The sequence below is a fragment of the Bufo bufo genome, chromosome 3, assembly GCF_905171765.1.
Source record: "Bufo bufo chromosome 3, aBufBuf1.1, whole genome shotgun sequence".
Lineage (NCBI taxonomy): Eukaryota > Metazoa > Chordata > Amphibia > Anura > Bufonidae > Bufo > Bufo bufo.
Window position 1 is genome coordinate 311,093,748 of NC_053391.1, and position 14,841 is coordinate 311,108,588.

The window sequence follows — 14,841 nt, forward strand, 5'->3', positions numbered from 1 at the left end:
GCTGGTGGGTGTAGTGCTTGTGAAATGGAAGTAGAAAGACCCAGAAAGAACTCAGCTGTACATGACTGACATCAGTAACCTGTCACTTTTGGGCCCAGTCACACAACCATATTTTTGCTAATTTCAACGGGGCCGCAATCAGTATGTCTGTTCTTTAGCCCATAAAATAAAGCCACTGTTACAATGGGTTAAAAATATTTAAAAATGTGACAATATTTTTGGCAGATCAATTTTAAAAACTGTAAAATACATAGTCATTGAAATGCACCCTTAGAGTGACAGTAGGACATTGGTAATTCAGGTATACCAATCCATTATGAAACTTATTTTCCATAAATGGTTTTTCATTTGTAAGTGGTTAAAGAGGACCTTTCACTTGTAAAAACTATGTGAACTAAGTATGCTGCCATGTAGAGCGGCGCCCGGGGATCTCACTGCACTTACTATTATCCCCGGGTGCCGCTCCGTTCTCTTGTTATAGGCTCCGGTACCTTTGCTTTTTAAGTTATAGTAGGCGGTGTCTTCCCTTATCCTGTGGGCGTCTCCTTCTCCTAGGCTGTAGCGCTGGCCAATCGCAGCACACAGCTCACAGCCTGGGAGTTTTTTTTCTCCCAGGCTGTGAGCTGCGATTGGCCAGCGCTGCAGCCTAGGAGAAGGAGACGCCCACAGGACAAGGGAAGACCCGCCTACTAGAACTGGAGGAAAGGTACCGGAGGACATAACGGGAGAACGGAGCAGCGCCCGGGGATGATAGTAAGTGCAGTGAGATCCCCGGGCGCCGCTCTACATGGCAGCATACTTAGTTCACATAGTTTTTACAAGTGAAAGGTCCTCTTTAAAAAGTGTACCTAAATGTATAAATAAGCTTTATTAAAACCTATTTTAAGTGTGATAAGCCAGTGACAGATCCCCTTAGTCAATTAGTGACCCAACATTTTGCTGATTAGTCCTGATTCATGAGCTCATGATCTCTGCAACCCCAGTTTAAAAACTCACAGCACACACAGTATTGCTGCATTTGTCACAATCAATATAAGCCTACATGCACTCGAATGCAGCTCGGGTGCAGACCCATTCACTCCAATGGGGCCGCAAAAGATGAACAAAAAATATAGGACATGTGCGCAAAACGAATAGGAGGATAGGCATTGTTACAATGGATCAGAAAAAAAAATAAAATATAAGCCATACGGACGTCATCTTTCTGCGGATCTGCAATTTGCAGACCGAAAAACCCAAACGGTTGTGTGCATGTAGGCTAATAAAGTTTATTTCAGTTCAGTCCCTTTAGGGGACTGAAACCTGCCATCTTTGTGTACCCTGTAAAAGATACAATACTCCTATATTACCTTGTATAGCGATTCCCCTAGACATTTTACCATCTCCAACCCCAGGAGGGAGACAGGTGCCAGCTGCACAATACAGCTGGCTCTCAAGTGATGGAGCGCGCCCAACTTCTGGCCTGCACCATCAACATGATGTACTACAGCAGTTGGCATTAGCTCACTGCACTGGTACATTAGTGGGTGGGAAGGGGTTAATTAAATTCTTTTGCACAAACTTACTTACCGTTTCAGCTTTAAAAAATAAATCTGAACTATGTATTCAATAGATGGGGTGGTACACAGCCAGCTCCATTCACCTTTGGGTGTGCATGCTGGGAGAAGTAGTTTGCTGCACTGGATATGTTTTTTGCTCAGATATTGTATTCTAATAAATATACTATGTTTTAATTAACTGATGGAGTCAGATCTCATTCTAGTTACATTACCCATTATAATATGAGTCGTTTATGTCTGAGCAGAGGAATAGATTAATCTGATTCAGAAGTTTGACTTACCACCTTCACAGCAATTACAGAGACAGTTCTTCTCACCAGAGGAAGCCATGTGTGGTAACGCAATAGGACATTACATGCCAGACCATGTAATAAACGAATGCCCCCTACCGACCAGTAACATGACTGATAATGCTCTTTGCCTCTGATCTTTTTACTACAAAATCAGTGAGGTAAAGTGGTCACTGGTTTTGTAGTCAAAAGCATTATCAGTCATGTTACTGCTCCGTGTCTGCTGTCCAGAGCGGGGCTTGGCTGTCTAATGCAGCGGCTGACACGTACAGCATCCGCTCATGTGAAACAGCCCTTAGTGTCCTGATCCTCAGCCCATAAGAGTGGCTTAAAAAAAAAAAAAAAAAATTGCAAAGCTTCAAGTTTTATTTGAAAAATAACTCCATACAGCTTCCTCTTGACTGACTTGTGTGCACACCAAGGAAACCTCATGACGAATAAATGGGACAGAGTTGCCATTTAATAGCTGGGTGAAGAGTTTTAGGATTTTATCTACACAAGTCATAGCCCCAGATGAATGCACAGGCAGGACAGTCATAACCATCCTTGAAGTACCAGGAGACAGGTTCGTGTCACTTGCAGGCAGCTCACAGGGCGTGGATGCAAACATTATTGAGTATGAAGCGGTGACTAACCAATTACAAATCTGAGCGCACAGAATTCATTTATTTCACACCCAAAAGCTGTAGTCTACCTAGCCACTGGATGCTAAAAAAATATAAGAAACTTCCACCTCCTTTTTGGATCCAAATCTGGTTGGGGTCCAAGACTGCACTGTGTGGACAAAGCTCTAAGGTTCTCTTTAGAGGTTTCCTGTTGAGCAGCTCCAGCCACTAGGCAGTTATACAACGCTATATAGTATAAAGGCTGTTCTACAAAGTCTGGGAATGGTGTAATGCTTTGTTTTCCCTGTGAATTAATCCCCTTCTGCTGGATGGCCCCACAAATGACAGCCAGCCTTTGAAGGTCATGGCAGCAGGACAGCTTGAGATCAGCTTTTCATCTTGGACTGTCCTTCAGACCGGACAATTCTGCAGGAGGGAAGTGTTCCTTCCAGGCAATTGTCTGCTCACCAGTTGAGGAGACAACTGCTTTTACATGCAGCGATGCCCAACACTATTGCTCTTCCCATGCCGACTCATTTGCCAGCAGCGATTTAGGTGCCTACACAAAATTCAATTACGGTACTTGTTTATTGGGTAATTTGTGGCACCTTTACACTGCCAGATAATCACTAACAGTGTTTCTATGAATGCTGAAAGATTGCGAGCCAAAACCAGAAGCTACACAGATAAGACAATGAATAGCTCTGCACCTGAACAGTTTTTGCGAAGCACCTGGTTTTGGCCTACAATCAGACCAAGTGGCCTAATTTTTTTAACCTCCCTGGCGGTATGTTTGAGGCAGGAATTTTGTAGCTGAAGCAGTACAATCTTCCAGAGCTGCGGCCAGAAGTTCACGCTGCACTCTGGAAATGCGGAGGCGGACAGCACACTGCTGTCCGCCTCCATTCCTGCCCTGTACAAACTAACCCATTGTAATCCCGAGTATGGCCCGGGGTTACCGCTGCTTGCAGTGTAAGTTAACCCCGAGCCACTCAGGATTACCGCTGAGGTTAAAACATCATGGGCTCATTTATTAAGACTGGTGTTTTAGACACTGCCTTAACCCCTGCACAACTTTAGCACCTCCGCCATTGGGCTAAATCTACACCAGCTTCCTTGCTGGGGTAGAGTCAAAACACTTCCATTTTTAGACTCAGCATAAGTGGGAAAGTCGCAGATTGCAGTGCAAGTAACTGTTACGCCACAATCTGACAGATATACAGCAGAAAACTGGTGTATCAGTTAGCAAGTAACCCCCATGTTAAAAAAAAAAAAAAGAAACAGAAACAAACATTCATGTGCATGTAGCCTAATGGTCAATTCACACATCCCTAGTGCATTGCGGATCTGCAAAACACCTGGCCGGCACCCCCATAGAACTGCCTATTCTTGTCCGCAATTATGGACAATAGAACGTGTTCTATTTTTTGGGGGAGCTGCGGACCAGAAGATAGGCGGCACGCTCCAGAAATGCAGATAGCACATAGCGTGCTCTCCGCATCAACTCCGTCCCCATAGAGAATGAATAGGTCCGCACCCGTTCCGCAAGTTGCAGAACAGATGCGGACCCATTATTACGGATGTGTGAATGGAGCCTAAGTCTAAGAAAAATTCTGAAAGATCTTAGACACTAAATAGCACAGAAGAAAGTCATACCTGGCCCTGGGTGACTGATGTCATGCAAGATGCCAGTATTATAAATTGATGGTGAGGAGAGCCATTTCATTTCAGTATGTAGGGTCAGCCATGCACAAAAGATGCCGTCAACTGCTCAAGTGGCTGACAACCATCACTCCTAATCTACTCAGATGACTGCTCAGTTGAGAAAGTAGAAGCTGCTGCCAGACACCTCTTGCAGTGGCTCATCTCCGAGACAATAGGGCAGTTTAAAGCCAACTTGCTGGATAGTTCTCTCTCATGACGTCTGCCATGGAGTCAAGAGGCACCCCGTAAACATTGGATTGTCAGCCAACTTTGGCCCGTCCAGCTGACAATCTAATGTGCAGGCGCATTAGTTGCGGATCCGTCTGGTATCTGCACAGACGGATCCGCACCTATAATGCAAACGCTTAGATCCGTTCAGAATGGATCCGTTTGCATTACCATGAACAAAAAAAAAATTTGCCAAACTGATGCATTCTGAGCGGATCTGCATCCACTCAGAATGCATTAGGGCTGGACGGATCCGTTCGGGGCCGCTTGTGAGAGCCTTCAAACGGAACTCACAAGCGGAGCCCCGAACGCTAGCGTGAAAGTAGCCTTAACCACTTCACATCTGGGCCATTTCCACCTTCCTGACAGCCATTTTTTGCAAATCTGACATGTGTCACTATGTGGCGATAACTTGAAAACACTTATCCAGGCCATTCTGAGATCGTTTTCTTGTCACATTGTACTTCATGACAGTGGTAAAATGGGAGTATTTAAAAAAAAAAAAAAAAAAGGCAAAAATACACTGCTCCAAAAAATAAAGGGAACACAAAAATAACATCCTAGATTGAGTTAATTAAATATTCTTCTGAAATACTTTGTTCTTTACATAGTTGAATGTGCAGACAACAAAATCACACAAAAATAAAAAAATGGAAATCAAATTTTTCAACTCATGGAGGTCTGGATTTGGAGTCACACTCAAAATTAAAGTGGAAAAACACACTATAGGCTGATCCAACTTTGATGTAATGTCCTTTAAAACAAGTCAAAATGAGGCTCAGTAGTGTGTGTGGCCTCCATGTGCCAGTATGACCTCCCTACAATGCCTGTGCATGCTCCTGATGAGGTGGCGGACGGTCTCCTGAGGGATCTCCTCCCAGACCTGGACTAAAGCATCTGCCAACTCCTGGACAGTCTGTGGTGCAACGTGATGTTGGTGGATAGAGCGAGACATGATGTCCCAGATGTGCTCAATTGGATTCAGGTCTGGGGAACGAGCGGGCCAGTCCATAGCATCAATGCCTTCGTCTTGCAGGAACTGCTGACACTCCAGCCACATGAGGTCTAGCATTAGGAGGAACCCAGGGCCAACCGCACCAGCATATGGTCTCACAAGGGATCTGAGGATCTCATCTCGGTACCTAATGGCAGTCAGGCTACCTCTGGCGAGCACATGGAGGGCTGTGCGGCCCTCCAAAGAAATGCCACCCCACACCATTACTGACCCAATGCCAAACCGGTCATGCTGGAGGATGTTGCAGGCAGCAGAACGTTCTCCACGGCGTCTCAAGACTCTGTTACGTCTGTCACATGTGCTCAGTGTGAACCTGCTTTCATCTGTGAAGAGCACAGGGTGCCAGTGGTGAATTTGCCAATCTTGGTGTTCTCTGGCAAATGCCAAACGTCCTGCACGGTGTTGGGCTGTAAGCACAACCCCCACCTGTGGACGTCGGGCCCTCATATCACCCTCATGGAGTCTGTTTGACCGTTTGAGCAGACACATGCACATTTGTGGCCTGCTGGAGGTCATTTTGCAGGGCTCTGGCAGTGCTCCTCCTGTTCCTCCTTGCACAAAGGCGGAGGTAGCGGTCCTGCTGCTGGGTTGTTGCCCTCCTACGGCCTCCTCCACGTCTCCTATTGTACTGGCCTCTCCTGGTAGCGCCTCCATGCTCTGGACACTACGCTGACAGACACAGCAAACCTTCTTGCCACAGCTCGCATTGATGTGCCATCCTGGATAAGCTGCACTACCTGAGCCACTTGTGTGGGTTGTAGACTCAGTCTCATGCTACCACTAGAGTGAAAGCACCGCCAGCATTCAAAAGTGACCAAAACATCAGCCAGGAAGCATAGGAACCGAGAAGTGGTCTGTGGTCACCACCTGCAGAACCACTCCTTTATTGGGGGTGTCTTGCTAATTGCCTATAATTTCCACCTGTTGTCAATCCCATTTGCACAACAGCATGTGAAATTGCTTGTCACTCAGTGTTGCTTCCTAAGTGGACAGTTTGATTTCACAGAAGTGTGATTGACTTGGAGTTACATTGTATTGTTTAAGTGTTCCCTTTATTTTTTTGAGCAGTGTAGTTACTTTACATTCCCCATATGTCTACTTTATGTTTGGATCATTTTGTTAATGTCATTTAATTTTTTGGGGCTGTTAGAAGGCTTAGAAGTAAATCTTGAAATTTCATAAAATTTCCGAAACAGATTTTAAGGACCAGTTCAGGTCTGAAATCACTTTGAGGCTAACATAATAGAAACCACCCAAAAATGACCCAATTTTAGAAACTACACCCCTCAAGGTTTTCAAAACAGATTTTTACAAATGTTAACCCTTTAGGTGTTCCACAACAATTAAAATGGAGATGAAATTTCAGAATCAGTTTTTTGGCACATTTTCCATTTTAATCTATTTTTCCCAGTAACAAAGCAAGGGTTAACATCCAAACAAAACTCATTACCCTGATTCTGTAGTTTACAGAAACACTCCATATGTGGTCAAACTGCTGTAAGGGCACAGCAGGGAGCAGAAGGAAAGGAGCCCCAAGTGGTTTTTGGAAAGCAGATTTTGCAGGACTGGTTTTTTGGACACCATGTCACATTTGAAGACCCCCCTGATGCACCCCTAGAGTAGAATCTCAAAAAAATATAAAAAAATTATAAAACCAATTTTGAAAACTACGGGATAAGGTGGCAGTTTTGTTGGTACTATTTTAGGGTAAATATGATTTTTGGTTACTCTATTACACTTTGAGGCAAGGTAACAAAAATAGTCACTAAGTTATGATTAAGAACTTTCCAGTTTGAAACATGTTAACCTGTGGTGGAGGGTGGTGAAGATTGCAGTATGTACTTTTATACCGATCTACAATAAAGACAACCAATACTGACAAATGCTGGAGAATTAGCTTTTATTGGGATTGTACAAAGGAAGAGTCCGGTCCTCTCCGTGCACCGAGCGCTTATGGTGAGCTGGATATATTTTCTTCTCTTCTACTACAAAAAAAATAGCTGTTTTGGCAGTTTTTTTTTTGTTTTTTTTTCACAATGTTCATCTGACAGGTGAGTATTTTTATAGAGCAGGTCGTTATGGATGCGACAATACCAAAATATGACTAATATTTGTTTCAGTTTTATATAAAGCATTTTTGAAAAAATAATGATTTTTTTCAATGTCTCCATCTTCTGAAAGCCAAAGTTTTGGCAACTGTCTTATGTAGTGGATTATTTTTTTCGGTATGAGATTATGGTTTGATTGGTACTATTTTAGGGTGCATATGACTTTTTGATTGCTTGGTATTACACTTTGTGATGTAATGGCTTTGACACTTTACAGTGTATCTGAGTGGTTAGGTCATATATTTTTATAGAGCAGGTTGTTACGGACGCGGCAATACCTAATAGGTCTACTTTTTTCATATTTGTGTCTCCATTGTCTGAGAGTCATAGCTTTTTTTTATTTTTTTGACAGACTGTCTTAGGTAGGGTGTCATTTTCTGCAGGATGAGGCGACTGTTTGATTGGTACCATTTTGGGGGGCATATGCCTTTTTGATTGCTTGGTGTTGCACTTTTAGTGATGCAAGGTGCCAATTTTTTTTTAGCACAGTTATTTAATTTTTGGGACGGTGTTCACCTGAGGGGTTAGGTCAGGTGATATTTTTATAGAGATGGTCGATACGGATGTGGTGCTACCCAATATGTCTTTTTTTTCTACTTTATTTTGGGAAAAGGACACTACTTGAAATTTAATTTTTTTGGAACATTTTTTCACCATTTCTTCGTTCCACTGACTTAAACTTTCGGGGTCTGATCCCCTTTACAATGCATTACAAAACTTCTGTATTGTGATGTATTGGCTGTAAGTGTATTACACACTGAATAATATGTAATACCCGCTTCCTGTGAGATCCATGGAAGGCAGCCACGATGCCTAAGGCAGGCATAGGGCTGCTTTCCCTGCCATGCTGTCCCAGCAGCGTGGGGACCTGATGGCTGCTCCGATCCCCACATGGACAGCGGCACATCAAGGGTTAATGCCAGCACACATACAGCAGGGGTCTGGCTGACTGCCGGACCCTGCCGATGAGCCTCGCCCGCCCAGCGCACAGTAATAGTACAGCGCTGGGTGGCAAGTCACGTCCCGCTGCGTTGTACTATTATGGCTCTGGCCGGGAAGGGATTAATGTATTTGGCACCTATGTGTAAAGTACACCAGGGAGTTGCCTGGTGTAGGTTGAGACTGACTTTTGCAGAAGTCACACGTAGTAAATCTTAGCTCTTAGACCACTTTGAAAAGGTGGCAAGGAACAAATGTTGCAGAAAACACTGCAATGACCACAACTTGCAACTAAGCCACAAGACAGTGGTGTCCAATTTGAGGTGTCTCCCTATGTTATTTATTAAAACTGATAAGCAGGGTGTTCTAGTGGTGATAGATGATCAGTTCTCACCTCTCTTGTGTTCTCTCCTGTACTTATATTATATAGAGATAATTAAGCAGGGTGCTCTAATAGGGATAGATAATTAGTTCTCTCCTGCCCCTTATACTATAGTCAGTGATAAGCAGGGTGTTCTACTGGTGATAGAAAATAATTTCACCCCTCCTGTCCCTATATTAGTTAGTCATGCTGCTCCAAGTCCTTCAGCTACAATGCTGACTGCTGCACATGCTCAGTAGCAAGTTCCTCCTCTAGACCAGAGAAGGAAGGTCACTACTGGGCCTGCAGTCATCTCAGAACTGCTAGATAAAACAGGAAGACAGTATTAAAGGGGTTGCCCTAGAATAAGTAACTTCACAGGAGCCTGCTTCTGTCTGCTATGGCAAGACTCAAACCATCCCACCTCTGGCCTTGTAGGTTTATCTTCTGGACTGTGGTTTGTTCCAGACATCTGCTCCGCTGCAGCCAATAACTGACTTCAGCAGGAGCAGATCATACCGGAGGGGAAGTAAACAAGCTGTGGATCGGAAGATGGACACATGGGAGCCAGTGTGCAGGACTGGAGCCGTCTGAAGCAGGAAAGTATGAATCTTCATACTGGAGGCAGGCTGTGGGCTCCTGTGAAAAGTCATTTATTCCCAGACAACCCTTTTATGGCCAGCACTGAATATAGCAGATACACTTTGTTTCTTTTATTCCCATTTAGACTCACACATGATTCTACATTTCCAGGACATACGGAGCTTTTCTAACAGGACAAATTCACAGATTTCTTACAATTAAGTGTTCTCTAGTTATTAGCTGCATAGTGCATTGCATATTTACTTAAATTTTGAAAATCAAGGAATTTCATAAACTCCACTAAATAGGGGTCAGATTTAAGTAGCCCGATTAGGCTAGTTTCACACTATTGTTAAAGCTATCTGGACGAGGAACTGCCTGCCGGAGTCAATTGTATCAAACAGACTGATAGGGCTGGAGCAATGCCAGGTTCCATCAGTCAATGGGCTGTGGCAGGGAAAGGCAGTATCTGGGCACAAAAACCTTTGTGCTGAACACAAGGCCGTAAGCTTAGAAGACTGGCAGGGGGCAGATCTGGCTGAAGATTATTCATAAATGGACATGCTGAGATATTCGATGAATTGGTGATCACTGGAGACAAGGATCTCTTGGTTTCCTCAGTCAGCCCAAGCTAAAATGATTTCCTGGTGATGGACCCTACACCAGTTCTCACCTTGTGGAATATGTACCCACAATGCTTCATTGCTGGTTGCTAGAGCCTCTCAATAGTCAATGGCATCACCATCCTCAGGATACCAGTAAAGCTGAATACGACAGCAGGGCACAGGAGCCAATGTTGCCCTGCCCTGCTGTTCACCCTCATAGGCCACAGGGACTAGGCCTGAAGCCTGTCAGGATGGTGCAGGCAATATGATGAAACTGCGCCCAGCTGGGTTGCAAGCAGCTCCGGATGCAGACCAGAAGCCTATGTCCTGCATTACAGACAGGCACATAGAGGTGAGTATTTGTGTTTAACTTTATTTGGCACCTTAATACATTAAGCTATTGGGCCACTATAAGGCAGGGTCATTGGGACACCAGTACTACAAGAGGCACCATAGGAGGAATTACTACTGGGGGAATTATTGTTGGCTTTTTTACTACCAGAGGACTATGACTATTAATTCTGGGGCCCAATGGCTGACATTAGTATAGGGGGTGCAGTTCGCACTTAGGACACACTGGGAGAAAATTACCATTAGTGGGACTTTTGGGAGCACTATTACTGTGGGGGCACCCAGGCACAGAATCAGTTTACCATTATTCTGAGGGGGGGGGCGCACACAACACTATTACCATCAGGGCTGTGTGGCAATAATTATTGAAGGTGCACCGTCTACAGTACTAGAATTTTTAGGAGACTACAGTATAGTCTTGCGGTGCATGGCACATAGTATTGGGGGTGACAGGATGGGGCGGATGATGGAAAAGTAGGAAATTGAGATATCTGTAACAAACTCTGCATAGACATAGCTGAAAGAAATCAGGGCGATCTGGTCTAAACAGAGATGACAAAACATCTATATATCAGGAGACATCACTGGATGCAACAGGTATGTAGGTCTGTATTCTCCTGTATGTTTGGTAGCTCAGAACACAATTTAAATAGTAATGGTCATCTATCACCAGACCCAAAGTGGCGTTTCTTTTTGACAGGAAGATTGGAGCTGCATTCAGCACCATTCGTCAAATCTGAAGGAACTGCTGACAGAGGCTTAGACCACATCCTATGACAGCAGTGTGAGGATAGCCTTATTTTGTTAATCACCATTCGCTTCTTTGTCACCAAGGGGTATTTGGCGTGAAAAGGTTGAGAACCACTGCTTTACAGCATTGGTGCAGAACAGCATTACAGGCAGTTCTGAGACCTTTCACCATGAACTATATATGAAAAAACTACAAGAAAGTGAGATGGAGCCACCAATTGGTTAACACATGATCTGCTCACAGTGTGAAGGCTATGGATATACAGATACTATTAAGTGAATGCAGTTTATTGCATCAAGATAAGGCAGATCGGGGATGAGCGTTCCTGCAAATGTGCCCGTCTAAAGGTACAGCCGATCACCCGATGAGCGAAACTTGTATATCGGGTGAAACTGTTCGTGCCAGCGATTAAATTATCGATCCCAAGCAGCAGATCGTGCTGTCTGAACAGCCCACTGCTGCCCAGAAACTCTGCATGAGCGATCGCAATACTGTGGAGGTGATCACTGCACGTAAGTGCTTCACCCCCACTGAACGAGCACTTCCTTCCCAATAATCGGCTACTCCTCGCCATGTCTAAACCCACCACAGTTTCTGTAACAGATAGCCATGTGGTTTCATAGGGGACAAGCAAATGTGAGTGGCAGAACAGGACCCATTCAGTATCAGGCTGGAGGACCTTCCTCCATGCTGCAGTTATGGAGGTAGCAGATATGTGGATGCATGTGCCAGTCTGATGGATCCACTGGACTAGTCTAACTAAACTTGTCAAGTGTGTATTACTGAATGGAAACAGATATGGCCTTGTCACATGTACAAGTAATAGGAGAGGGGCTAAAGATCAGGATAGTCCGTTCCATCTCCCCAGCCTGAAATGGATGATAGCAGGACAGACTGAAGTCAACTGTGGAGCAAATTAGAATGCTACCAGCTTGTTAAGACACAGGCACGACCCTTGTGACTGGGCTATCTCAAGGACTGCCACCGCCGATCACTTTATTAGAGGCAAGTACTGTGGACCATAGAAGTGGGTTATGCAACAGCCCGCACAATTCCTGAGCCAGCAGTTTCATTCCTGCAAATCACTGTTAAGACCTGGCACCCTGCCATCAGCTGGAGTGTGAAGGATCCATGCAATATGCTAGAACATACACTGCAGAATGCCACTTCCCTCAGCGCCCACCAGGCAGAATGCAGCGGCCCCTTCCCTCAGCGCCCACCAGGCAGAATGCAGCGGCCCCTTCCCTCAGCGCCCACCAGGCAGAATGCAGCGGCCCCTTCCCTCAGCGCCCACCAGGCAGAATGCAGCGGCCCCTTCCCTCAGCGCCCACCAGGCAGAATGCAGCGGCCCCTTCCCTCAGCGCCCACCAGGCAGAATGCAGCGGCCCCTTCCCTCAGCGCCCACCAGGCAGAATGCAGCGGGCCCCCTTCCCTCAGCGCCCACCAGGCAGAATGCAGCGGCCCCTTCCCTCAGCGCCCACCAGGCAGAATGAAGCGGCCCCTTCCTTCAGAGCCCAGGCAGAATGAAGTAGGTCCTTCTCAGCCCACCAAGCAGAATACAGGGACCCAGCCCACCAAGCAGAATACAGGGACCCCCCCCCACACCCCCCCTTCTCTCAGTGCCCCACCAAGCAGAATACAGGGACCCCCCACCCCTTCTCTCAGTGCCCACCAAGCAGAATACAGGGACCCCCCCACCCCTTCTCTCAGTGCCCACCAAGCAGAATACAGGGACCCCCCCACCCCTTCTCTCAGTGCCCACCAAGCAGAATACAGGGACCCCCCCCACCCCACCCCTTCTCTCAGTGGCCACCAAGCAGAATACAGGGACCCCCCCACCCCTTCTCTCAGAGCCCACCAAGCAGAATACAGGGACCCCCGTCCTCAGAGCCGGGGGCTGAGCAGCGCTCCAGGGGACGACCTTTACACCACGTGTGTGACAGGAGAAGCCGTCCTCCAGCACGCTGCCAGACTGACTCAGCGGGAAGGCATGCACTACTGGGCAGGCTGTCACTTCTCACACACCCAACATGGAGGAGACTCCCCTCCTAGTACCGCACAGCACCAGCCATACAGCCAATTCTTACCTGTACCAGGTGCCGTGGCTGGCATAGCAGAGTTGGGAAGTTGCCGCGGCCGTGGATGGGTACACTCTCCTTCAGGATGGCGTCCAACCGGCTGACCTGCTGCCAGGAGAGGATGCTGAAGCGCGGAGATGACAGCGGGCATTCGGACATGGCTGATGCTCGGTATTCTCCGGGAGGCTTAAGTTGAGAGATTGTAGCAAGTGTTCAGTGAGGAAACGCTATCTCCACGCCTTAACAGCTGAAGAGGAGGCTCAGCAACAGGTCACGCAGCTCACAGGACGGAGAAGCCGGGTTAAAAAGAGGGCGCGGGTCAATAAAAGAGTCCTTATAAAAGGTGACAGGGCATTAAAATAAAAGGCAGGCCGCTCCGGTAAGGTTGAACGTGCCCGAGCTGAGTGAGGCTGACCACTGCGTACTGACAGTCGGAGAACCCACTGAGCAACACCCCTCTACGGTCTCTTCTTATATACAGAGGACGACTTCGCACTGATTGCACTGATTGGACGAGAAACATGTCAGTCATCCGCCACCTTCCTCTTGTAGCTAATGATTGGAGGAAAGAAATGTCGTCACTTTGTACCCGCCCAAATTACGCAGAGTCTGAAGCTCACTATAATTGGATAGATGCCAGCGACCCTTCGAGCGTATTGGTTAAAGCAGAAGCACCGCCCCCCAGAAAGGAATCCCGGTTTTGATTGGTAGGAAAAAAATGCCTGTGCGTTTAAAGGGACAATCGGTTGACATTTTATTTGGCGTGGTAGAAAGTTAGTGCTGTAAATGGCGTGTGAGTGTAAGTGATGATCCGAAGACGTTAAGCTTCCTATAATGTCCCGAAGATGGTTCTGCAGCTTTTTCACAGCGGGAACACTGACATTCTGTCAGCAGAAGACATTTGGGGTCCTGGTGTAGAGTTGCCCATAGCAACCAATCAGATTCCACCTTTCATTTTCCAAAGGAGCTGTCAAAAATGAAAGGTGGAATCTGGTTGCTATAGGCAACTAAGCCAGTTCTACTCTACACCAGTTTGATAAATGACCCTAATTATCTTGTCAGTCAGGGAGCAGTATGAGGGCCAGAGGAACGTTTATTCAGTTTGTAATATGATACCAATAAATGCAAGTCTATGGAGTAGTCTACCACACTAGGTAACAACAGATACACTTTTTTGGGTTGCTATCACATGCAGCAGATTTATTGCAGAAATTTCTGCATCTGAAAATGAATTTGGATCTGAATACTTTTATAATTGCATGTCATAAAAATTATAGCTACTGACAGGGTGGATTTGATTTAAATCACTAGTCAGTAGGGGTTGTCCGGGATAAAACACATTTTTTTAAACATGCAATATCACCTTGTCTAGCAGTTTCAATGTCCCCCTGTTGGTTTTCAATATTTTCAGTACTTCTCCAGCAGTGATGGCCAGTTCGCAGTGTTCGCTGACAAACACATGCGATCTGCCATCTTTATTCCCAAGCCCGGCGATGCAGAGGTAAGGACTTACATCTGCATCGCCGGACTTGGGAATAAAGATGGCAATGCATGTGGTCGTCGGCGAACACTGCGAAACTGGCCATGACTGTTCTCCAGTGCTGCTTACGGTCCCCACGGAATGTTCCCATCGCCGCTGCTAGACTATATGTCACAGCAGTCTCC

The 14,841-nt window shown here is 46.0% G+C and overlaps 1 protein-coding gene across 1 annotated transcript in view; it reads right to left on the minus strand.

Moving 5' to 3' along the window:
• The window catches only part of TENT5B (terminal nucleotidyltransferase 5B), a 28,192-nt gene extending 13,836 nt beyond the window's left edge, over positions 1-14,356 (minus strand). Inside the window, exon 1 of the mRNA XM_040424262.1 lies at positions 13,186-14,356. Within this exon, the coding sequence (XP_040280196.1) occupies positions 13,186-13,335 (150 nt within the window). The 5' untranslated portion in view covers positions 13,336-14,356. The remainder of the gene's footprint in view (positions 1-13,185) is intronic.
• Between the last annotated feature and the right edge of the window lie 485 nt (positions 14,357-14,841).